The 26,306-nt window shown below is 41.2% G+C and overlaps 1 protein-coding gene across 1 annotated transcript in view; it reads right to left on the minus strand.

Moving 5' to 3' along the window:
* Window positions 1-26,306, minus strand: part of LOC306967706 (contactin-associated protein-like 5) — a 226,666-nt gene that overhangs the window by 103,750 nt on the left and 96,610 nt on the right. Inside the window, exon 4 of the mRNA XM_079562834.1 lies at window positions 5,372-5,519. Coding sequence (XP_079418960.1) covers window positions 5,372-5,519 — 148 coding nt within the window. The remainder of the gene's footprint in view (window positions 1-5,371; window positions 5,520-26,306) is intronic.

The raw sequence follows: 26,306 nt of genomic DNA on the forward strand, positions 1-26,306 counted from the left end.
TATGATAGAGTTATGATAGAGTTATGATAGAGATTTGATAGAGTTGTGATAGAGTTATGATAGAGTTATGATAGAGTTTTGATAGAGTTATGATAGAGTCATGATAGAGTCATGATATAGTTATGATAGAGTTATGATAGAGTTATGATAGAGATTTGATAGAGTTATGATAGAGTTATGATAGAGTTTTGATACAGTTTTGATAGAGTTTTGATAGAGTTATGATAGAGTTATGATAGAGATTTGATAGAGTTGTGATAGAGTCATGATAGAGTCATGATATAGTTTTGATAGAGTTTTGATAGAGTTATGATATAGTTTTGATAGAGTTTTGATATAGTTTTGATAGAGTTTTGATAGAGTTTTGATAGAGTTATGATATAGTTTTGATAGAGTTTTGATATAGTTTTGATAGAGTTTTGATAGAGTTTTGATAGAGTTATGATAGAGTTATGATAGAGTTATGATATAGTTTTGATAGAGTTATGATATAGTTTTGATAGAGTTTTGATAGAGTTTTGATAGAGTTATGATAGAGTTATGATAGAGTTTTGATAGAGTTTTGATAGAGTTTTGATAGAGTTTTGATAGAGTTATGATAGAGTTATGATAGAGTTTTGATAGAGTTATGATAGAGTTTTGATAGAGTTTTGATAGAGTTTTGATAGAGTTATGATAGAGTTATGATAGAGTTTTGATAGAGTTATGATAGAGTTTTGATAGAGTTATGATAGAGTTATGATAGAGTTTTGATAGAGTTATGATAGAGTTTTGATAGAGTTATGATAGAGTTTTGATAGAGTTATGATAGAGTTTTGATAGAGTTTTGATAGAGTTATGATAGAGTTTTGATAGAGTTTTGATAGAGTTTTGATAGAGTTATGATAGAGTTATGATAGAGTCATGATTGAGTTATGATAGAGATTTGATAGAGTTATGATAGAGTTATGATAGAGCTATGATAGAGTTTTGATAGAGTTTTGATAGAGTTTTGATAGAGTTTTGATAGAGATATGATAGAGCTATGATAGAGTTTTGATAGAGTTTTGATAGAGTTATGATAGAGTTTTGATAGAGTTATGATAGAGTTATGATAGAGCTATGATAGAGTTTTGATAGAGTTTTGATAGAGTTTTGATAGAGTTATGATAGAGTTATGATAGAGTTTTGATAGAGTTTTGATAGAGTTATGATAGAGTTATGATAGAGTTATGATAGAGTTTTGATAGAGTTTTGATAGAGTTTTGATAGAGTTTTGATAGAGTTATGATAGAGTTTTGATAGAGTTTTGATAGAGTTTTGATAGAGTTATGATAGAGTTATGATAGAGTTTTGATAGAGTTTTGATAGAGTTATGATAGAGTTTTGATAGAGTTTTGATAGAGTTTTGATAGAGTTATGATAGAGTTTTGATAGAGTTATGATAGAGTTTTGATAGAGTTATGATAGAGTTATGATAGAGTTTTGATAGAGTTATGATAGAGTTTTGATAGAGTTATGATAGAGTTTTGATAGAGTTATGATAGAGTTATGATAGAGTCATGATTGAGTTATGATAGAGATTTGATAGAGTTATGATAGAGTTATGATAGAGTTATGATAGAGTTATGATAGAGCTATGATAGAGTTTTGATAGAGTTTTGATAGAGTTTTGATAGAGTTTTGATAGAGTTATGATAGAGTTATGATAGAGCTATGATAGAGTTTTGATAGAGTTTTGATAGAGTTTTGATAGAGTTATGATAGAGCTATGATAGAGTTATGATAGAGTTATGATAGAGTTATGATAGAGTCATGATAGAGTCATGATAGAGTTATGATAGAGATTTGATAGAGTTATGATAGAGTTATGATAGAGTTTTGATAGAGTTATGATAGAGATTTGATAGAGTTATGATAGAGTTATGATAGAGTTTTGATAGAGTTTTGATAGTTATGATAGAGTTTTGATAGAGTTATGATAGAGTTTTGATAGAGTTTTGATAGAGTTATGATAGAGTTTTGATATAATTTTGATAGAGTTATGATAGAGTTTTGATATAATTTTGATAGAGTTATGATACAGTTATGATAGAGTTTTGATAGAGTTATGATAGAGTTTTGATAGAATTATGATAGAGTTATGAGAATTATGATAGAGTTATGAGAGTTATGATAGAGTTTTGATTGAATTTTGATAGAGTTTGATCGCTGCTTCAGTCACTCGGGCACATTACATACATCACGACCAAACGCTAGCGAAAAGCAGATCCAAGTTCACCCCTCCCACCTGATAACGGAGCTCAATTGTGAAGATCCAGACCCTTGTACGAAATGCAGTGAGTACGAGGGTCTGGTAAAACCAGGCTATCGAGGTCCATGAACACAGCATAAGTCTGTGACAGTGTTGTCATAGACTAAGGGCCAGATCTTGTGGCGGCGCACGGGGCGGCGCAGGCTCTTGGCGAATTATTTTCCGAGTGGCGGAGCTATATGCGCCACTCGCCTCCGCCACCTGTGAGGGGACGTCACAAGAGGAGGTGACTGCACTGATGCGAACACCGCTGACATTCATTTCCTCGTTTACATTGTGCATTCTTTCTTAAAGGGGCTAGATGCAAGTTAGCCATTTTATGCTTGCTACTGCCACCTCAGGTCATATGTGTACCTGCAGCTTCTATTTTAAGCTTGTGCATGACGGCACTTCAGACCCGAATGAACACCTTTTTGAGTGACAGTGCAGGATTTTAGAGGCAGTTGTAGGCATGTAGGGGGAGGAAAATACTTACTTTTAACATTTTTAAACTCCATAAAGTCCCTTTAAGTCTTCAGGTCTCACAGGTCAAACTAAAACCTTTATTAACCCCTTTTATTTACCACCTTTTATCGTGAGCTAAACGATGTTCACGTCTGGAGAGGAAAAGAGCTACAGCGCCCACAAACAAAACAAATGCACATTTTCAATCACACGGGACACAGAGCGGCGGCGTCAGGTCACATGGGCTCCCAGGGCCCCCCCCCCAGTTTGACAGTCTGAGCACGACTGTCAAAACTGGGACTTTATCTTTTCTCAGGACTGTTTTTTCCCCCAGTTGAATACCGCAGCGTAAGAATGCAGAACAAAATGTGCAGACGCCGCTGTTAATATAATAATCCCAAAAAATTGCAATCTCAAAGCGATGATCAGAGGACGAGGAGAGCGGCGTGTTCATAATGACATTTCCGCCTATTGTGGTGTAGTCTGTCAGTCAGCCTGTCAGCCTTCATCCACATTCGAAATGCATTTGTTGAAATACTAATACTACTGTGACTAAAACTACAAGCATTTTTGTCCAAAATGCACAATACATAACACAACCACTGGTCACTCACATCGCCACATTCTCGCATTAAAACAATGAACCATGCAGTGACAGGAAGGGCATCCAGATGTGAATACGACCAAATCGTCTTTCTTCTGGCAGCCCTTGATGATGAAGGGAGCAGCCAGATGCAGAAAAACAAAATCCACGTGAAGAAAGTGCTGCTCTGGAGGCCTGCCATTATTACATTAAAAGCGCTGAAGGCTAACCGCTGACTTTTACAGCTCAATTAGAGCGGATTTAGCCGAGGAGTACAACACCCCTCTGTCATGTTAGCATGTGTGGCTGACAGCTGGCCGCCTGCCTTCAGCTCTGAGCACTGTTTTAGCGGCACACGAGCGAGCAGATTGAAGGCGAGCTCGTCTTCTGGGACGACAGCAGAGTCATCCGGAAAGTCAGATCACTATTTTTGCAAGAGATAAGGAATCGCTGTTATTATGAGATTGTGTGATTTCATTTTTGCAAACAGCTTTGAATATTTGCAACGCAGTGCGGCGGGGGAACTTTCTCCCGAGCTCGGAGCCAGGATTTAGTGGCCGTCCTATCAGATGCGGTCTTGACGTCACATGACACTTTTTTTCAGAGATTAGCACCATATAAAATTGCAGTTCACCGTTTGGCCACGACGGCCAGCACGCGGTTTCACACCACAAAAGCACACACCTCTTAGTTTTAGTCTTTGTCTTTAAGGAACAGGCCACCGTTTTTCCATACTGTGATATGTTCTTACCTGAGCTTAGACGAGTTGATATGTACCTGTCTGGTCTTTGTTCGTGCTCTCAGTCATGCAAAAAGACCAAAGATGTCGCTAGCATTTGGCCTTTCCCTATGTATTCCTATAGCTCCAAACGGGGTGAAGTTAAAAGCGACCAAGCTCTTTCACGGGTACGCACAAAAACCAGGCAGGTACGCATCAACTCGTCTGCAGGTAAGAACATATCTCAGTATGGAAAAATGGTGGCCTGTTCCTTTAAGGCTCTTTTATGCTCCCATTTCGTCCGTAAATAGATCCATGCGTTCCAAGCTTAGTTACCGTCACTGCATTTATGCTTCCACGTTCCTAATGTCCAGCCTGTGTTATCGAAGGTTACCACCAGAGGGCGCTGGAAGTCTATCCATCCATTTTCTTCCGCTTGTCCGATTCTGGGTCGTGGGGCAGCTGTTGGGCTGCCCGAATCACATTGCACCAGCCCCCTATGGCTCCTCCTGCAGATGGTGGGTCCACGGAAGAACGGCCTCATGGTTCTATCCGGGCCTGTTGGGCTCTCATAAGAGGCTTCTGAACCGCTCTTTGTCTGACCTGTCACCCTGGACCAGTTTGCCATGGGAGACCCTACCAGGGGCACGAAGCCGCCGACAACAGAGCTCAATTTTCGTCTCATCAACGTAAATCCATAGACGTGTTTTAGTCACCAGAGGGCAATTTTTAGCTCGTCATCGTTTTGTAATTAAAAAAAGGTGTGTCAACCATGGCTGAATGATTTATTGTTATTGTATCGATATCGAGATATGAACAATTGAAAATAATACATTTTTTAAAAAAAGCAAGGCATAAACGATATAGGTTTTTTATTAATAAAACTGCACTCTTTTGTGGTTTTCACCAAATCTCTGTCTCTCTCTCAGGCCAAGGACAGTGTTTAGCTCACAGTGTAGTTTATCCTGCACAATAATGTTAATCGAGATCGGGCGAAGGGAATGCAGCAGGCGCTCATTGAAGTCAGCTCTGCTTGTAGCACACGCCTTCCCCGACCCTTTTCCCCCTAGGCGACGCCCTCGGGCAACCGGTGAAAGCACTGGAGCACCATTGTGTGTGTGCAAGATATCAGCGTCGCTTCGACCAACGCTGTCCTTGCGCCAGGCGGAAGTTTGTTCAATTGGCACCGTCATATTTCAAGACAGTTCAAAACTACTCAAAATCAGCATAAATTCTCTTAATTCAAGCACTTATTAAGCAATAAATCTAAGATAACGGTGGCATTTTTTCCAGTAAATGCTCTTGTTTCTGTTGTGTACTGTGTGGTACTCACTGTAGGAGCAGCCGAAGACCTCCACCCTCAGCCCGATCCAGCCGCTGGGGTTCCAGACCACCGGCACCAGGCGGAGGAAGCGCGTCCTCACCGGCTGGGACAGTCTGTTCTGCACCACACTGTCCGCATTCGTGTTCCCCTCAAAGGTCTGAAACACAAATACAATAAAGACGAGTTAGAGAAATTATTTTTAGAGAGTACTTTGGGATTAGTTTATTCTTTCTGCAAAAACTGAACTTCAGGTGGTTCCAAGAGAGAGGGATGGCTTACACACAGTACAAATAAAACAGTCTGTGGGGCAACTGCTATTACTGATAGCCATCCATGAGATAACTTTGTTTTACAACAGTTTTCTTCTAAGTTTAGTTAGTTAATTTAGTTTTCTTAATCAATTTAAATCTTAACTGCCACCTAGCGGCGAACTAGAGATAGCACTTTTCATTGCATTAAGGGTCATTTTAGTACTTTATTGAGATACACAGGCATTTCACAACATGTAATAGAGGTTTAAACACTCCACAAATGACAAGACGATAGCTGATATGGAGAATCAGATATTGTAATTCCTACATACTGTAAATAAATGCAGTTTTTGGATTTTGTTAATCCCAACCATAGCTCTTTCAATTCCGTTTCCCATTAAAGGAACAGGCCACCGTTTTTCCATACTGAGATATGTTCTTACCTGAGCTTGGACAAGTTTATACGTACCTGTCTGATCTCCCACTATAGCTCCAAACGGGGGTGAAGTTGGAAGCTACCACGCTCTTCCACGGGCACAAAGACCAGTCAGGTCAAGGTACGCATCAACTCGTCTAAGCTCAGGTAAGAACATATCTCAGTATGGAAAAAACGGTGGACTATTTGGTGCAGCTCTAATTTTAAACATTAACTGGCTTTCCCCTCCGATATGAAGTTTGATCAATTTCATACCAAATATATTACTGTTGAAGGAACATGTCTGGTCTGGTCCGGTCTGTAGTTGATTTGCAATTAAAAAAAAATACAGCTAGCAGCAAGTGAATTGTAATATTTGAATGCCCATAGCAAGATTTTTCAAAGCTCAAGCATTTTAAGCTCTAATCGACAAAGCACCAGTTCTCTCTGGCTTTGGCCAATTAATGAGACAGTTGGCAATGTTATAATTGTCATCGTAAATTTTGTATTGCATTGTATTTACTGCGTATTTACTCTCTTGGCTGTTCAGCGCTTCGGATCATATGATTTGATTGTAATGGCCACAATTGCATTTTCCCCTTAATATTTGTAACAGATTTGGATATACAGTATATACAAGATATTGAATTGTCAAATTTTATGTAGATAAAGGTAAATTGGAAAATAAATGATAAACAATGTGCACACAATTTCAGCAAAACCTGCAGATTAACATATCATACATTTGGTATTTTCACTGAATTGATAGATTAAGTCAAGCAACACAGAAAAGTAGATTTAAACGCCTGCTGGGATCTAATTAAATGCTTTTTTGTGCTTCAATACATTAATTACTTTTAATGTACGACAGAAACCTTGTCAAAAGCCACGCAATTTGAAAAACACCATCTGGACACTTTTTGATTGACTCCATATATTAAAGATTTACACGTTCAATGAAATATTGACGAGACTTAGATTTTGTTGTTGTCAAAATAAACAAATTCTAAAATTCTCAAAGGGACTTATAAAAGAAGGAAAGGCATTGATTCACAGAGTCTGATCAGAGGTCCAGTAATGATGACTGCCAGCTTCGTGATGATTTCCTTTTCCCAAATATAGCGATCTCTCTTCGTTTCCTAAAACATGTTCCGGGCATCACTACAGAGACATTTCATCTCGCGTTCTTCTGATCATCCGGTCAATCACCACAGCGATATGCCAACTGACAGCGTAAACAACTTACAGAGACAAATATAACCACACAAAGCGGCGACACGGTGCGGCTCGCAGGAAATGTGACGGGGAACTCGCGATTCATTTTCTGCATTCCTGAACACGCCATTACACGGTGTAATCAAAACTGTCACCCTGCCGGATTGCTCTCAATGGGAAGAAATTGACTCAGTGCACAATTCCAACGACACGCAACAAGGCGGGGGCCAGAAATAGGCTGAAAATTGGGTCAAAAATACAGCATCAGCTCACAAAATCGATGACAGACAATAGGCCCCCGCAGTACCCGCATTTGATGATCACCCAAATAATGATATTGACAATCTCTTCATTTAGTGTACAGATACTTGGGTAAAGTATCTGTACTTTACCCAAGTAAAGTTGCAACATTGCTCTGGAAAAAGTAATGTTGCAACTCCTTCACTCAAGAAAACAGTATAAAAGAACTAATGAGCAAAACAGAATAAAAAATTACTGGTAAAACTTAAGGCATTTGGGTTGATTCCCCCCCTGCCCTGTGGTTTGGTGTGGTATAATCCATCCATCCATTTTCTTCCGCTTTATCCGGGGCCGGGTCGCAGGGGCAGCAGTCTCAGCAGAGATGCCCAGACTTCCCGATCCACACACACCTCCTCCAGCTGTTCTGGGGGGACCCTGAGGCGACACCAGGCCAGCTCGGAGACATAGTCCCACCAGTGTGTCCTGGGTCTTCCACGAGGCCTTGTCCCAATAGGACAGGCCTGGAGGCGACCAGGAGGCATTCGGAACAGATGCCCTAGCCACCTCAGCTGCTCCTTTCGACTCTATTCCGTGCTCCTCCCGGGTAACTGAGCTCCTCACCCGATCTCGCAGGGTGCGCCCAGCCACCCTGCGAAGGAAACTCATTATGGCAGCTTGTATTCGCGATCTTGTCCTTTCGGTCATTACCCAGATCTCATGACCATAGGTGAGGGCGGGAACGTAGATCAATCGGTAAATCGAGAGCTTTGCCCCCCTCTGGAGCCAGGGTTTGATATAATGCTTTTCATGGTAAAAAAATTCTCAATATTGTATGGGAAAAAATCATTAAAAATAATGAGATGTAAGGAGTTCATAATAGATACTTCTGTTTGAAAAGTATGGAGTAAAAGTCAAAGGGCCAGATCTTGTGGCGGCGCAGGCTCTTGGCGAATTATTTTCCGAGTGGCGGCGCTATATGTGCCATTCGCCTCCGCCACCTGTGAGGGGGCGTCACAAGAGGAGGTGACTGCTCTGATGGAAACACAGCTGACATTCACTTCCTCGTTTACAATGCGCTGTCTTGCGTTCTTTCTTAAGCCTTAGGCTCTCACAGGTCAAACTAAAAACTTAATTTACCCCATCGTGAGCTAAACGATGTTCACGTCTCGACAGAAAAAGAGCTACAGCGTCCGCTGTGGCGCGGATCGGCCGCGCTTGGCGTGAACGCGAAGCAAAACAAAAGCACATGTTCACTCCACACAACCACTCTCCTGGACGCGGAGTCGATCTGGTTGGAGGAAAATGTGTGAGTCTCCACCCACTTAAATGCGCTAAGTCTGGAGTGGCAAGATCACAAAGTGCGCTCCTACTGAGCACAAAATGTCACGCTATTGTCTCCGTTTTGATGCACAAGATCGGGCCCAAAATGTAAAGTGCTGATACCTGAAATCTACATCATCACTACGTCATGCTGCCTAGTGTTGGGAATAGCGGCTTTTTCAAATAACCGCGTCAGTAACTGTCTTTGATTTTCTAACAACGAGAAATTTAGTTGGTTAAATGGGTAAAGGTTGTTCGTAAATTTAGTTAAAATAGTTAGATATGTTTGTCTTATATATCTTGTAATTTTGTGCATTGTGTTCTGCTTAAAGACTGTTATTTGTTGATTAAACAGGCTTATGCAAACTTTAACAAGAGTACAAGCTTTTGTGCAGATTTGGTTGTAACCTAGTCATTACTTTATCCAGACTCCAGTACCTACTTACCTTTAGCATACTGGAGCTCAGTTGCAGTTACTTTTGGGGAGAGGTAACGAGAAACTATAACAAATTGTTCATTTCAAGCGTGTGCCAGAAACTGCTTACTAACTACAGTAATGAAGTGCAAATAAGTCATTTACTTAAAGTCTTTATTGTGAGTGCCTCATATGCCTCACTGACTGTATCTACCTTGAGACCACCAAACAATTCTATAAAATGTAAATAATTTGGCGGCGTAAACAAACCACAGCGTCGATTGACTCCGGCTGGCTCGCTGAAGATGTTTCTGCCAGCCCCGGTAATTCAGTGCTGACAGGGCAGACCCAAGGGCACCCTCTCTCTCCTCTACTGTTTGCTCTCTCGTCTTCTCCCTGCCTCCTCCTTCTACACAGCATTTGATGAGGGAGATAAGAGGCTCGCTGTGTAGTGGAGTGGAGGAGGCGGAAATCAGAGCCAGAGGATCCAGAGTTCATGTGGATATGTGGATATAAGGCCCCAGTCTCACACACACAAGCTGGATTCACCCACTAGCACAAGTGACCTTCACGCCGCCTATGGCTCACTCCCGAGGCAGGCTTGGTAGTATCTGCCTGTAAAATAAGTCATTTTCTTATCATACTTTCGTACTTGAGTATTTTATGACACTTACTATGCTGATTGAGAACAGTTTTGATTATATATGTTTAATTATTTTAAAGGGTAAACGCTAACATTATTTTTTTAATCAAGAGTCAGCTCACAGTGCACATTTTTATGTACATACAAGTGCATTAATAATCGAGAGAAGACTGAATGTGAAGTTCTAAACACATACAAAGAATCCCATGCATTTCTGTGCCTGTTTGTAAGTCTTAACTAAATTACAGCGCTATTAAGGGTTTGCAAATTACCAAGAGATGTTGGAGTTTGTTGTTTGCAATCTGATCAATTTTTCAACACAAAATTAAGTCATCTCCAAACATAGTATGTATGAATGGGTGAGTGGATCCTTGCTGTAAAGTGCTTTGAGTGCCTAATGTAGTTGGAAAAGCGCTATATAAGTTGAGACCATTTACCATAATATTTGAGGGTTTTTTTATAGCCAAAGAAAAGCTGAATACTGAATTGAGTTGCACAGATTAAGTAAATAAAGGCTCTATACTTTTTTTTTTTTTTTTTTACAACCAATGAAATAGGAAGTTAGAAAATGAAAATAAAAATGTTCAAACTCATTCCTAACTTTCCTTACACATTTGTAGCATCTCAATTCTTGGGCATCAGGTCCAGGGTTCGATTCCCACCAGGACGGGGTCTTTCTGTGTGGAGTTTGCATGTTCTCCCCGTGTCTGTGTAGGTTTCCTCCTGGTACTGCGGTTTGCCCTACCACTAAAAACATGTACCTGGATGAATGATGTGTGTGAGTGAATACATGGCGATGTGTGCAGTCATGACAGCGCATCTGTCAGTCTCCCCCAGGGTAAACTGACCGTAGTTTACCACCACCGAGTGTGGAGTGAATGTAAAATGCTCTCAGCGCTTTGTGACCATATCTGTGAAAGGCGCTATATAGATAAAGATCTTCTTCTTGCAGGGTCACTTTTCAGGGTCACTGTCACAGAAATGCCGGAAAACTAGCCTGTGAGAGAATGTGAGAGAATGTTTTTAAATCTGTAAAGCACTTTGTGTTACATGACATGTATGAAAAGCGCTATACAAATAAAATTGATTTGATTTGATTCATGAAGTTCATGAAACTGATACAAGTGCTTTAGAATTCGATGCTTCATGTTTCATCCCCTCCAATGTTGGAGTTTATAATATACTAAAAGGAAGACAAAACTAATGTCATTACACTACAAGAAAAAATATCAGTTAACTGCATATTTCCAATGTTGCACAAATATAAAAAACAAAATACATAATATTAACACAACTGACCTGCATTTGGAATTAAAAGCTTTAGTTCATCGAAAGCTCGAGGTAAAACCATTTGTGGAATTGTTTACAAATCTTTGTCTGTCTGATCTCACCCGAGGAAATGCTTCTTTCTTTTGAATAATTACCGCATTATTCGGAGATTACATTCAGCTTCTTGGCAAAATGCAAAAAGAGGATCTGCACATCAATAACAAAACATACACACTGGACAGATATATTTTTTAGTAACTGCAGCACGCATCTCAGCTTACACTGTGTGCGTATGTCACTTCTTTTACAGGGTTTCTGCGGGGCATTAAAAAGCCTTATAAGTCATTCAAAAGCATTAAATCCGACACAAACTGGCATTATTTCCCCTCTTCCCCCTGTTTGACTGAATGTATAAAAATCTTACAAAACAAAATATACTGAGATTTTTTTGTGTGTGCATTTGTGGCATTAAGAATGTAGTATTTAGACACTAAAATGACATTAACCGCATTACATTTGAAGCCCTGTCTACAGTAGTGGTCATTTTGGAGGCATGGCTTGAAAGTTTGGCAAACCCTGCTCTACGGGACCAATGTATTGTACTGAACTGCAGGCTGCCCATTACTCATCTGCACCTCAGTTGTTAGGATGGAGGGATGAGATGGAGGAGAGGTGGGGGCTATAGGTGGAACAGCCGCAGGAAGTGAGAATAGAAGTGTCCCCCAGGTTACAAACAGGCTATAGTGGTACGCTGTAGAGATTCATCAGAGTGATGGCAGAAAACATACACACTGGACATTTGGGACAATCGATCCATCATCCGTATTTGTCTCAGAAAAGAGCGCAGCGGACGCCTACAACTAAATACAAACTCGCAGAAGCTATGCATGACTTATTTGTATGATATATTTCTTTGCGCACTTGTATCTGGTCTCCAACTCCCTCCTTTGTTCTAAGAGCCGGTCGTAGCAGCTGTAAGCTAATCACAAATGCTAATGATTTTTTAGTATTTAAAGGAACAGGCCATGACAGCTACGTATCAACTCGTCTAAGCTCAGGTAAGAACATGATCACAGTATGGAAAAACGGTGGCCTGTTCCTTTAAAGTGATAGTCTGTAAGTTTGTAAGTGAGGAGTGGTAGATTGAAATTTCAAAATAAACAATACAATTCCTCTCCTCTTTAACCAGAAAGCCCTTCTTAGTTTGCAAAATGAGGAGAGCTGGAACAGAATTTTTAAAACTAAACCTACCTGATTGGACCTGACAGGCTGGTTCACTGGAAAAGCTCGTCTCATTGCTCGACACGGGAGGAGACTATACTCTGATTAGATGGTGAGATCCAGGAAAGATGGACTTAAAATAATATATACATATTATGACTTGCTTGACATCAAAATGCAAGACTGGGTGGTCAAGTGTGCACATTTTATAAAATTTGTAAAACATTTAGACTTCCAGACTGTTACTTTAAGTTTGTTGTTGACTAAACAGGATCACGGCTCAAAAGCAAGTCACAAGAAAATACAAGCTTTTTGGATGATCAAATATGAGGGCCTATTGGGGAAATAATGATTGTAAAATATAGCTATACACAAGTTAATGATTAGGAAACATGTGTTATGAAAAGGTGGGAAACTATTTTGGCCTTTTATTCAATGTAATCCAAAAACCACAATACAATAATTTATCAATTCTCTTCATGGTAAATGGTCTCTATTTCCACTTACTCCACTTACACTCAAACCACAAAGACAGTGTCCACAAGAGGAAGCCGGATTTTGAACCGGCAACCGGTTATGGGACGACCTGCTTAACCAAATGTGTTACTGTCACCCATAGAGACAGTGCATGTTGATGAACATCGGCAACAACAGTGTAACAGTGCCAGGTAGCACAAAATGCTCATAGCCATCCCATTGTCCCCAGGCAGGCAACCCAGAAACAATACAAAGGCAAATCCACTCAACAATAACAGGCCATAAGCGTGGTTGTCAGCTGGTGGGTTGGTGCCCAAAAGTGGGCCATGGAAATGTTTTCAGTGGGTCGTGATGTGGTCCTTTCCCAGAAAACATTTATTTTAATATTTATGGACAGAAAAAGTATAGAATCTAACCTGGCTAACGCCATGCTGCTGTGTGCGCTCGAATTATTTAGAACTGCACAACAGCCTTAGCCTGGCTAACACCAGACTAAAATCACAAGTGATATTTAGTCTGGGGACCACCAATTCATTTTCTCGTAGGAGAGGTGTGGTCTACGATCGTCCATAGTCGTTTATTGGGCGATACGAAAAAAAAAAAAAAAAGTCTCATGCGTCTGCACGTAGCCCCAGCCAATCATATCATCGTATGAGATGACGTATGACGCACCCGCTGTAAACTTTTGAGCTAAATTATTTAGAACAAGGTCTAAAGCTTGATCAAAAAATACCATCGTGTCTGCTGCTGTCATGTTGGATCCGTAAATAAACTTTTTTTTAAATTATCCGTAAATAAACTACAAGCTTCCATATATCGAATAGCGCGTCATCGTCTTGCCGTCCCTCCTCGCTCTGTGATTGGTTCCCAAATCCACCGGAGATTTGGCCATGGTCCCCAGGCTGTTGTGCAGTTCGAAATAATTCGAGCGCACACAGCAGCCTGGTGTTAGCCAGGTTACAACAGCCTGGGGACCATGGCCCAAATTTTCCGGTGGATTTGGGAACCAATCAAAGTGCGAGGAGGGACGGCAAGACGATGACGCGCTATTCGATATACGGAAGCTTGTAGTTTATTTACGGATAAAAAAAAAAAAAGTTTATTTACGGATCCAACATGACAGCAGCAGACACAATGGTATTTTTCGATCAAGCTTTAGACCTTGTTCTAAATAATTTAGCTCAAACGTTTACAGCGGGTACGTCATACGTCATCTCATACGATGATACGATTGGCCATGGCTACGTGCAGACGCATGATAGACTTTTTTTTTTTTTTTTTCGTATCACCCAATAAACGAGTATGGACGATCGTAAACCACACCTCTCCTACGAGAAAATGAATTGGTGGTCCCCAGACTAAATATCACTTGTGATTTTAGTCTGGTGTTAGCCAGGCTATATAGAATCACTAATGTCTGTTCAAATGACTGTTATTATAATTTCAACTTTTGGGCTTATTTCAAGCTTATTCATCAACAATGTTTGAGGAAAAGAGAATATTTTACATTATATTGTACAAGTCTAAGTCATATTCGGGCCATGGCCTGTCATCCCAGGATGACTGTGGATCCCATCACCAAACCAGTTGAGAACCACTAAAAGTGCTTACTATCTTGTTTGTCCAGCAGTGGTTTGCCAGTATATCCCACCTCGAGTTTTGAGTTTTACCTTCTTAAATCCATCAAAAGCGGCGGGCCAAGTCTATGCAAATCGCTGAATATCAACATGAGCAGATTATGTTAATCTAAAACAATGAAATGATTCAAATGTGTTGCTTTGTTTGTCCAGAATTTGTAGTCTTTGTAGTCTTTGTTTTTCACACAGTGGCCAATGTTGAGATTTTTAGTTTTCCCTCTTAACATCTAGTTTTAATGTCAGACTTAATAAAAGAACACATAACTCACCCTGCATGATGCTTATTTTATCGAGTTTTGTTAAAAAATGAGCCTAAGATTTCCAGGAAATACCGACAACATCACAGTCACTAGACTGGTTTCCCACGCTTATTCATTCACAAATACTGTTTGGTATCCAAGTGCTGTACATAAGGCGACCAAGATGACGTTAAAAAAACACTAGGGTCCGTCTTCTGTTACACTCTACAATATCTCCACTTCAGTAGCTCCTACAGACTCCCAACGGTCCAGTCTTGGGTTATATCCACGTAAGACAAAACGCTTCAAATTTCAGAAATGTTCTCTGTAAACACGGAGCCAGCTCAGTAAATGTGAGTGTCCACATCATATGTGTAAAACCGCTGCGATTCATTTACCAGGCCTGTGTGTGGCGCTGTGACGCTACCACATTTAATAGAACAACATGTAAATAGAGCATGTGCAGTAAACCTTTGTGGAATTAAAGCAGTCAAAATGAAACGGATTCATGGATTTACAATGTACAGAAGAGGATGATATGCTGGATTGATAAAATGTTTTTGTGTTTAGTCCTGAGCTTGACTTCGTGTGGACGGAGCCTCAGACTTAACAATATTTTGAAGGTTTTTTTTTTTAACTCAATGACGCCAATGACGTCTGTAGATGTCAATTGAAATCCGAACGTAGACTGCCAATGACGTCTATAGATGTCAATTAGGTTTTTCAATGGGAACGGCTAAAGCAAAGCCTTGAGCGTGTCTGGTGTTAAAATCTTAGTTGTAGTTCTTTTATTGAGTCACTAGGTGGCAGCATTGCTCTTTGGATGGATCAGAGTCACTGTTCTGCTTGATAACAACAACCTCGGCTTTTTGGTCAGAAAACAGCATTTTGGGGTGATTTCACCTATTTTCTACAGACTGGAAAGAGGTACAAACAAACTTTTTTTTAGATGAAAGAAGAGAGTCTAATCTTTCTCTTGGTATGTTTTGTGTTGACAGACACCTAGACCTAAATTTTCTGTGGGTCTTGAAAAAACAGTCAAAATCCTGAAAAATCTCTGGCAGTGGGGAGCTCTCTGATTTGAAAATGGCTGGCATTGAAGCCTGATTGAACTTTGAACTCAGGGCTTTTGATGCCATGTTAATTCCAATATTGACATTTTTTAATTTTGTAAGATTCCTATACATTCAATCAAAAGGGGGAATGAGGAGATGTTAATATTCAAAACTACGGACACAACGGGCAACTTTTGAGCGAAAGATACAGCGATGTGGCTGAAAATATACTGGCAATTTGTCCATTTGTATGCATATAAAGCCTTGTTTTTTTAGTGGAAACTTGCAGTACATTCTAAACTCATACGTATTTATATCAGTGACCCACGACAAAAGTTTCAAATTCCTATCTTTTCCCCCCTGCTCCCCTGCAGCTTGTCGCCTGAAAAGCGATTCTGGCAACCACGCATTCGATATGTGGAGAAAAAAAAATCCTCACAATACAAATGTTATTAGTTGCTTTAATAGCTAATCCTTCAATGATTCTCCACACGGCGCTGCATTCACTGTCACCGGTCTCCCCCGAACGCACCACCGCACAGTCCCAATGGTAAATGGAGCCCGCCGCTATTTTTATCGCCTCCATTGTCTCGCCGGCGAAAACACACATCATTTTAACGGACTGCCCCGCACACTGGCCACGACAACTGTTGAGACAAAGTGTTCCAAGATGGCCGCGGGACCATAGCAGAAAGAATGGCCCCGGGCGCGGGGGGAGACAGGGATGGAGGGTGGGGGAGGGGGGGTGCATATATACGAAGGTGGGCCGCGGTGGTTTCCGGGCAGGTGCCGCTCCGTACGGGTCGATAAAACCTGGATTAGAACTATCAGGGAGATGGATTGTGGACGGGGGAGGCCTCGGGCTACGGCAGATAGCGGTGGAGCGGCGGGCGTAGCGGGTCATAATTCATAAGCGGGAGAGAGATGTGGCGATACGTTAGACAGACACAGACGATAGATCTGTGGGGTATTTGCACAAACTTGGGGAAGAAATTGAGAATGCATCGCGGCGTGATATTTATAGGTTTCGAGCGAGGTCGGCGCCATTTTGAAGCCGGCGGTCCTCGAAATGGTGCTTCAGAGGCATGACTTTTCACTGTGATGGAGGCCATTTTGAGGGCTTTTCAGCATTCAAAGACAAAATACAATATATGAAATGTTAGCTTGCCACAGCATAAACAAAACTTTGTAGCTTTCGTAACGTTTACTGTTTCTGGATGGAAATAATCAGCGTCTATTACAATCTATGCCTGGATTAGGGACATTTTTCTTAACAGGAAAGGCCTATGACATTCTCTCATTGGTTCATTGAAGGAAAGCGACTCTTGAAGCAGCTTTGAAACAGGCCATATCTGAAGCAGCCAGAGGGGGAAAACAAAGGGGGTAAAAAAAAAAAAACTTTCTCCCATTAGACATTATCAATACATTTTTCTACTGAATAAAGATACAGCAACATGGAGAGGAGTGAAGTGGCTCAACAGCCCATTAATACTTAAAGGGCTACTAACCCCTCCTTCCAGAGCCTCAGTATCAGAGCCTCAGATTTGAAAATCTCAACAGAAAGGGGGCGTTGCCTGGAGGACTAAGGGGCACGCGGGAGGGGTGAGGGGTGGGAGGGGCTTGAGGCTTCTGACTTCGACGCTGCACCTGCAGCGCTCCTCGTAAACAAAGTCCGAGCATGGGAGCATGGAGTTCCAGCGAGCTAACTTATTTAGCAACTTGTTCCACTGGGACAGCTCGACAGCTCTCTCTACACAGGGGGGGCATCGTGGCAGACAGCGGCCTTGTACCTGAGGCGCTGGGTCATTTATTCCTCTGTCATTTACAAAGCTAGCGGCTTAGCATTGAGCTCGATCGACGTTAGCATCGCAGCTAAGGGACGTAACTGTCCTGGCTGCTTCAGAATTTACCGATCTATTTTAGATGTAGACTTTTGCTGTGGTCTACGTGAACATGGGAGATGTATCTCAGTGTCCTCAGCAGAGTGTGTGATATAGAGACGTGGCTATTTGTGTTACAAAGATTTTTATTATTTTTCTTACAGCAAAGTGCACAAAACATATCAAATAAATAAATGTAGGCCTGTATTATTGAGCAGGAACGCTGTCTTTTTGAAATTGTTTTTGGTTTGCCATTGAAGATGTGAGACAGAATCATTCAGGTCATGTTTCTCTAAAGGCTTGACTGTAACATTGTGAACCCAAAGAGCCAGTTAGCCCCAAGTAAATAGCCTGAAGTAATTTCTATTACTAAATTTAGTGAACTAAAAGGTTTAACCAACGTTAACACATACACTAAACTACCACTGAATGATGACACTGTAGAGTAAAGACTATAATGAAGTATTTATATGTATGCTTTTTTAGTTGAATATTGAAATATTAATGAAAATTATAGATCTTGTTTTGTACCAGTACTTGATTCTGCACTTCTGGCTCTTACAACAGTGCAATTTCCAAATTATAGCACAATTTCTTTGGTAAAACTTACTACAAACTTACAGCTCACATTTCACTTGAGGTTGAGCTGCATGTGGCACTCACTTGGTCTACATAGATGTGTGCAATAAACAAATTGAACAGACAAAGTTGACTGGTTATGTTATACAATACCAACTGTAATAAATATACATGCAGTAAGTTTTCAGCTTCTAGAAACATAAAGTGGTGCTGCATATACCTTCCTGTGACATATCTGACAGAACATATACAGGCTTCATTTTTTTTTTACTGCCCACAATTAAATCTTGCATGAAACATTGATTTTAATCTATTACGTTGTCCAATGGGCACAGAATGGTTCAGGCACAGGTCCTTTGTGTGCTCCTGATATGGGAGAGGATCCTCGACCACACTTTCAAACAGCAGGGCCATTAGTTGGTCAAAGTAGACTGTAAACAAAGCACAAAACATTTGTCCTTGTAAAAGCATTGGTTGTGTTGTTTTTAATGTGACATACCTGAGGTAGCTCTGGTCTTCATGGCTCTCACTGTGTAGTCTCCACGCTTGAATTTTGGATACACTATGACGATTTGCCTTTTTTAATCATAATTCAAGGCACCAAACTGCACCCTAAAATTTCACAAATAAACATTAATATGCAGTATCTATTTTCTAAACATTTCAAAGTGATAAAATAACTAGTGAATATTTGTTGAACCTTTAGGAATCATTACCTGGCCAGCCTTCCTTTGAATAAGAGGCCCAGACTATTGTGAGAATCAGACTATGGATTCCTCAATATTTGAAGTGTGGTATTGTGGGCTTATTTTAGCTTAATCTTTCAAAAAACGTGGTGTTAACAAAAGAGTAAGAGTCTCTCGCATGCTGCTGTGCCTACAAAGAATTATAAAGAATTACAAAGAATAATAAATTGATATGTGAAGTGTAAATACATCAATATAAATTAGATATTGGGAGGAGTAGTTGTAATTACACATACTTGATTTTGGCCACACTCTTGCATCATCCCCAACCAAAGGCCTGTGAAGACAGCGAGGGAACAGGGGGTTTTCCGTGGACATTCTGAATGTAGTTGCCCAGATGTCCACTCAGCCACAGCCTTTGATGGTGACCAGTAGAGATGGTTCATATAGATGGTTCACAATGCTTTTCTTCCACCTCGTCATTTCCTCCGTTCACCTTTTCTGGCCCAGCGCATCATTTTTTTCCAATCTCTGGGACACAAAACACAAACCCCTCCTTCTCCATGCGCACGCTGTTTCCAACCTCATTGCTCTAATAAGACAAAAAAATAAGAATATGAGTTCTATCATAATGCACAGTTATCCAAAGTTACATATTTATGTTTGTATTGTAATGTTTTACCTGGACTAGCTCGATGTCAATGACTTTGTTACTCGTTAGATTCATCATGGTGTAACTGCCATACTTGGCTGAATGTCCTACATGAATGCAAGTTATACATTAGCTGACTTTTAATACTTCAAATAAATGTTTATTAAATGTATTTACCAGGTGAATCTGCCCGCATGTCCCCGCCCAGTGTAACAGAGCCGCTTTCAAGAGCCTCCCTGATGAGGTCATCCTGCTCCAGCTTCCACTGCCAGTTGACCGTAGGGATGAGGAGCTTTGCCTGATGCCTATAGAAGCACTGCTCTGACAGTCCCTGAATATTGAAGGCCCCCAAGAACTATAAAATTAAAACATCTGTTATCATCGGATAATATATGGAAAAATAAAATGTTTTTGTAGTACCTTTGAAATCTGGCTAAAGGATGAGCCGGTGAACAGCACAGCAGCACAGAGCTGTAGGTTTCCAGCTGGGATGTTGTTCACCATGGGCTGACTGGACCACTGACTGGAGAACTCACAGCGAGGACACTGTTGAGTGACCCAGACAGGACATCGCCTAAACAGCTCCAGCAGTTGGTCCTCAAGAACAATATGTTCTTTGTCCTTGTGTGGAGGGACTTCAGCAGGAATGCTATATAAAATAAAGGATATTTCATCCCTCAAAAAACCAGGACGCTGTATATATTTTTTCAATTAAAACTCTAGATTTCCTTTGTACCTTGAACAGTTCACAGTGCTGGCACTGTCATCGATGTGGAAGCTGGGGTCAGACGCTGACACCTCACACCTTCTCCTTTTTAAAGATGTAGAGGCTGCTCTGGGACTGTCAGGAAGAGGGATTTCCATCAGGTCCTCAGTCCCACAACCGACGCTTGTGTAAGCGGTCCGGGCTTGAGTAGCTGTACAAAACACAAACAAAAAAAACACGTTTAAAATGGCAGTAATTACACAACTTGTGTCTAACTACAGTATATAAAAAAACAAAAGTGTAGACTGTTTTATACATAAAATGACAGTGCTGTATAAAGGATAAATAGATTTCACCTTTGCGTCGCCTGCTCGGCTTCACATTGGCCTGGACACTTGCATGCCTTGTAATGACTGGATCAGTCTGGACATTTCTCTCTGCTCACTTTTGGCTGAAAACATAACAATAAATAATATTTATAAAGTGCACACACAAGTGACATGCAAACACATTGTTTGTATTGATGATTTATAGGAATACAACCTAGGATATACTTCAGAATATGCCACCCTATAGCAGATCAACCAAATATTTGTATCAGGTTAATTCTGGCTACAGTCGCTACTAAAAACTTCCAAATGGTTTGGCATTTTGAAAAGCTGCGTCCAAATAGGTGTAAACTTTGGTTCACTTCAGAAAACTTGTCAACATGAACATAATTATCAGAATGTATCCTACTTTGTGAACCTGTTCAACAACAATGGCAATAACAACTATACTGATTCTGAAACCACGTAAGAACAGCTCACATCTGTGAGCGCCCAATGACCACACGGTCCACCTGGAGTGGTCAGCCCGCTCCTCACTGACCACATGGTCCACCTGGAGTGGTCAGCCCTCTCCTCACTGACCACATGGTCCACCTGGAGTGGTCAGCCCTCTCCTCACTGACCACCCGGTCCACCTGGAGTGGTCAGCCCTCTCCTCACTGACCGCATTCGAGCATCAAACGGGAGCAGAGCGCGCACGGAGCCGGTCAGTTTAGCCTCAGACACACAGTACGTTCTAGCTATACGTTAGCTTTACAGGCTAGCTATACGTTAGCTTTACAGGCTAGCTTGTAGCTACTGTCAAAAGCTACAGTCATGTCAAACTTCGATTAGTTTGGTGCTCAGACTCGTGCACATTTGCGCACAGTGTTGGCGTAACTTTGCAGACTGATGCATTAGCAGGCTGCCCCGGGCAGCGAGTAGACGCGCTTATAACCGGTGGCTGCTGTTCCTCAGCCACAGTGAGCGAGTGCGGGACACGTCGCCTGGAGCTGAGGCTGCAGTGTCTATTTACACGCCATATTTTTTCAACAGATCTACACGACTCATGTGATTGGTGTTATCAGAGGCCAAAACGGCGAATTTGTTTGAGACACTACAATAACGATCTATTCTGACGTGCACATAAAAATTCTATATACTGTACATGACTCAATCTGTGAGCAAAGTAGCTACTACTGACAGAAATGACCGGGACAGAGTGAACCAAGTGCCTCTTTTTACAGCAGCTACAATCAATGCAATTACTACCAAATCCAAAATGGGTAAATCATTATTTTTCTCACTCACCTCACATTGTTGGCGGGGCAGGAGTGTCTGTGGGGACGGCCTCGCTCTTCAAACGGAGAAGACTAGCATAGCCCAGTTCAACCTCGGTGAAGTTGGCGAAGGAATCAGCACGTAAAATGGTCTTTTCAAACTCCAGCCCCACTACGCTACACTTCCTCCCCATCTTAACACAGTACAATTAACAACTAACAATTAAATTATACACGATAGACCACTAAAAACAATACTAACAAACGCCCTAAGCTAAACTGAGCAAACTAATCTAACAATAAAAGCAACTAGTGACTAAAACTACAATATTCAACAACTAACACAACTAAAACTATACACTTATTTATAATAAAAAAGCTATCCTAATAAAATCTACCTAAATGCTATGACAACTAATCGCAAACCTGACAATCGATGAAAATATTCTCTCGTTATTCCAACTCCAACTCGCTACGGGGGCGTGAGCGAGACTGAGCCCTTTTATACCCCAGAGCGGCAGGGCCCGTGACATCATCTCTCGCCTCCTGACATCATCTCTCTCCCCTCCGCTAATTGGGTGCCGAATTCAAAAAATCAAATGCAGTACCGACAGTTCGCTGCAGATGGCGCCACACAGACGGTTTGGGACACAAAGACAGGATTTCAACAAATTTGCACTAAATTGTTAAAATAGTGACATATACACGTAGACAACACTATAAGATACCCATTTATACAACTTAGCTAGAAAAAAAAGTTGATTTGGGGGTTAGTTGTTCTTTAAAAAACGGACAAAGCTAACTAGGAAGCTAGTAGCTTCATGCTACATATGCTAACATTAGCAACGAGTACCATTTGTTGCTTGTACTGAACAATTTGTGGTGAAAAAACATCCACATGGACTCGACTTTGGCTTGACATTATTGTTGTGCGATAAATATAGTCTGCCAGAGAATGGCTAAAAATAGTGGAAAATTATGATTCCCTTGAGAGGTTTTCTTCCCCCTCCAGGCCGTCCCCTTGTCTGACGCATTGCCGTCCGTATCTATTGTTCTTCTACCTCATGCTTGCAAATGTTAACCTATAATTGACCCTAATTTATTGAATATATTTATTGTTAATGTTGCTCCCCATTAAAAAAAAAAGAAAGAAAAATGAATAATCTAATAATAATGAATGACTTGTGAATTGCTGTGCACGGTGCACAATTTCCATTCCTTGTCAACCTCGGAGCTCAAAATTGCAACCACTTTGGCCGTAATTGCGCTGAACAAGGCGTGATTGCACTTTTTGCCACAGAAATAATAAAACTGCATGTCATCAACCAGCCTGAAGGTGATTTTCTCTCCCTGAGTCGGAGAAGCATAAGTCTACATGTGCATGCAGATTGTGATGCACGGTCCGATCTGTGCAGGACACAGTGTGCTCCCTCTGCATTAGGTCAGTTTTTCTAAACTAGTGCAGACGGAAAGATTTCTCAACGGGTTTTCAACAGTTTGTTAGTGAGCACAACCTGTCATACTACTCAAGCTAGACTGTAATTGGTTTGGTAGTCCATGGCCTGGAATCTGATTGTCGACCCCCAGGTGCCGCCTTATTCAGTGGGGCTGAGGCAATATACGTATTGGTCAAAAACAAATTCAAATTCATGCGTTCACCTCAAAAAAGTTGGTCAGGTCTAGGTTCAGCAACACTACGTGCCTAAAGAATGAGACCAGCTGTCCACCTGACCATCCTGAATGACCAGGTTATTCCATCAATGGATTTCTTCTTCCCTGATGGCGTGGGCACATTCCAAGATGACAATTCCAGGTCTCACATTGAGATGAAATGGATTGGTGATGGAAGGCTTTGCACAGTGGTCACACTCTCCCATCATCAATACAAGATCTGCTTCCTCTGCTGCAGTATTTCAGGATGACCTCATGTGGAGATTGTGCACATTTTCACAGAGACGTCAGACAAATGTGGTTGCTGTGAGCCCAGAGGGATGAGGATCACCATCCCAACACATTCTGCTTCACGCTGATTGGTCAGGTGTGGGCGGACTTATTCACATTTACGGGTTGCAAATGGGCCACACACCATTTATGGAACCTAATTACAAAACCTACTCTCATCTCATTTACGTGCTCAGCGGCGTCGACGGTTTGTTTGAAATAGAGGTAAAAATGAAAAAGCCAAAACAGTTTTAGTGTGAAAACATTTACACTGAAATATGTTTCAAAAACGAGTCCCAAGAGAAGGGGCAATCCTACAACCACAGTGTCAGTATGCTCGGTGTATACTGCCATTACACTGATGTGTTGAGAACCATGTTTTTTTACTTTTACTGTTGAAGTCACATCCCAAGTGTTTTCCAAGCCCCGCGGGCAGATCTTGAGAATGAAGAAAAGAGTCAAGAACTCCTATGGCATTCATAAAATACATATAAGAACATCAATATTTAAGAAGTGTAAACATTGGAGTTGGACGTAAATAATGTGGATACCACTATACAAGATCTTGGAAAAAAATGAATGCAACACTGAATCTTGCTTTTCCTGTTTGTACAAAGACATGTAGTTGAAGTTCCAATGGAAATGACCGACACACGCACAAACCAATCAGAGAAACGCATGGTCCGTCCATCCGTCCTAAAACAAACATGTCGGCTTACCCGAGTAAAAGACATGGAAAAGAAGTAATATAAAGCAGCGCCAGATCAAGCGATGACAGACTAAAATGGTGAGCGAAGTTAGCCTTTGGTAATAGCAGTAGTCGTCGTAGGAAATACACACCCTTCTTGCATGAAACATCAAATCATGACACAACCCAGTACCTGACCCATATCCGAGAAACAATAGCGACGAACTCTCTGACCCACTTCCGCGCACGACCATTATCTCCATCATTTTCCTCGTTCCTCCTCCGTCGTTGTTGTTGTTGTTTTTTCCCGTTGAATGCTTGGCCCCATTCCTAACTTGATTTGTATTTAGATAACCCGCTCGACAGGCGACGGCGCGGCCCGGGCCCTTATTGTGATTCACGCTGAGGGGGAAAGGAAAACGCCGCGCTCAGCACTTTGTCCCATCTCCACCGGCGCCGAGAGGAAACCCCAGCCTCTGTAATCATTTAACAGGCTCTGGCAAACGAAATGAGAGCGACATGCCGCCAGAGGAGCCCCGGCTAACTGCATATGCATATTCATGGCACGTGGGCTCACTGGAGTTTGGAAGGCACATTTCATTTTATATTGTGTAACGTTCTTCGTCCTCCAAAGTTGTGTGTGTGTTTTTTTTTTTTTTGGTGCCGAAGGTGCGAAGCTCGGTGAGGTACAGACGCAACAAAGCAAGTCAACGTCATGCAGACATTACTTGAGCAACTCATTTGTAATTTCAGAATGTTTCACCGCCAACTTTTAGTTTAGTTTTAGTTTATTTGTTCATTTGAGCAGTTAAAATTCTGCTCAAAAGGAGTGGGCCGAAGCAAAAGCTTATAGACGCCCACCCCGAAATCATTACGATAAAAGTGTATATCACAACAATAGTACCAAAGAACATATTACAAGGTACTAGAGCCTTGGAACACAGCATGCACACACATGAACACAATGTACCCGTCTGTGATTTAACACATTATAATACAATGATACATTAAGCAACATCATAATTGGATTTGCCTCCTTAGCAAGGAACCTGTTACATTTCAAGGGAATGTTCATGTAATAAACAGAATTTAGCAGAAGAGAAGCGCAGCACAACTACAACAACAGTCTCGTTACATATACAATGTTTGGTACAAAGCAAGTTACAAACGGCGAACGATTGTCAGTCGAATGGTTATCAATGTCATCAATCAATACCAATGAATTATGTAATATGTAGTAAGTATTTAAGCCCTGCATAGTGTAGTGCGTTAAAAAGCCAGGGTGTCGAGCGGGCTAGTTGAAGAGGGCGTTAGCTCCCCATCAACAAACCCCCACCCAGCTGCCCTAACAACTGTTTTTTTTTTTTTTTTTAAGAAGATGTTCCTGTACTGTGAGGTGCATTAAAAGACGAGGTTCATGAGCCCGTTGGGAGGGGCCTCTCAGCAGATTTGTAGCTCGCCTGCCCTACTTCTCTATTTGCAATTATAAACAATAGAATGACAACCGTTCAGAGCAGCAAATTGATCCTACTGCTCCCCCTAGTGTCAACATGTTTCTTCTTCTCTGTACTTTTCAAAAATCTTTTGTTTGTATTTGTATTTGAACAGGTTGAGGTTTGGACATCGTTTCATCTCCATCTCCAATTTATTCCACAATTGTACACCATTACTTTTGCCTGCAGAAGTAATCCAGTTCTGAATGCTAACCATGCAACCATGCACTGTTGATGCCAGCAGGTCTGAGGACTGGATTTATTGACATCACGAGGTTAACCGGAAAACAAGAAGAAGAGGAGGCCTATTATAAACACCTTAATATTAACTAGA

Source organism: Gobius niger (assembly GCF_951799975.1).
Source record: "Gobius niger genome assembly, chromosome: 9".
NCBI lineage: Eukaryota > Metazoa > Chordata > Actinopteri > Gobiiformes > Gobiidae > Gobius > Gobius niger.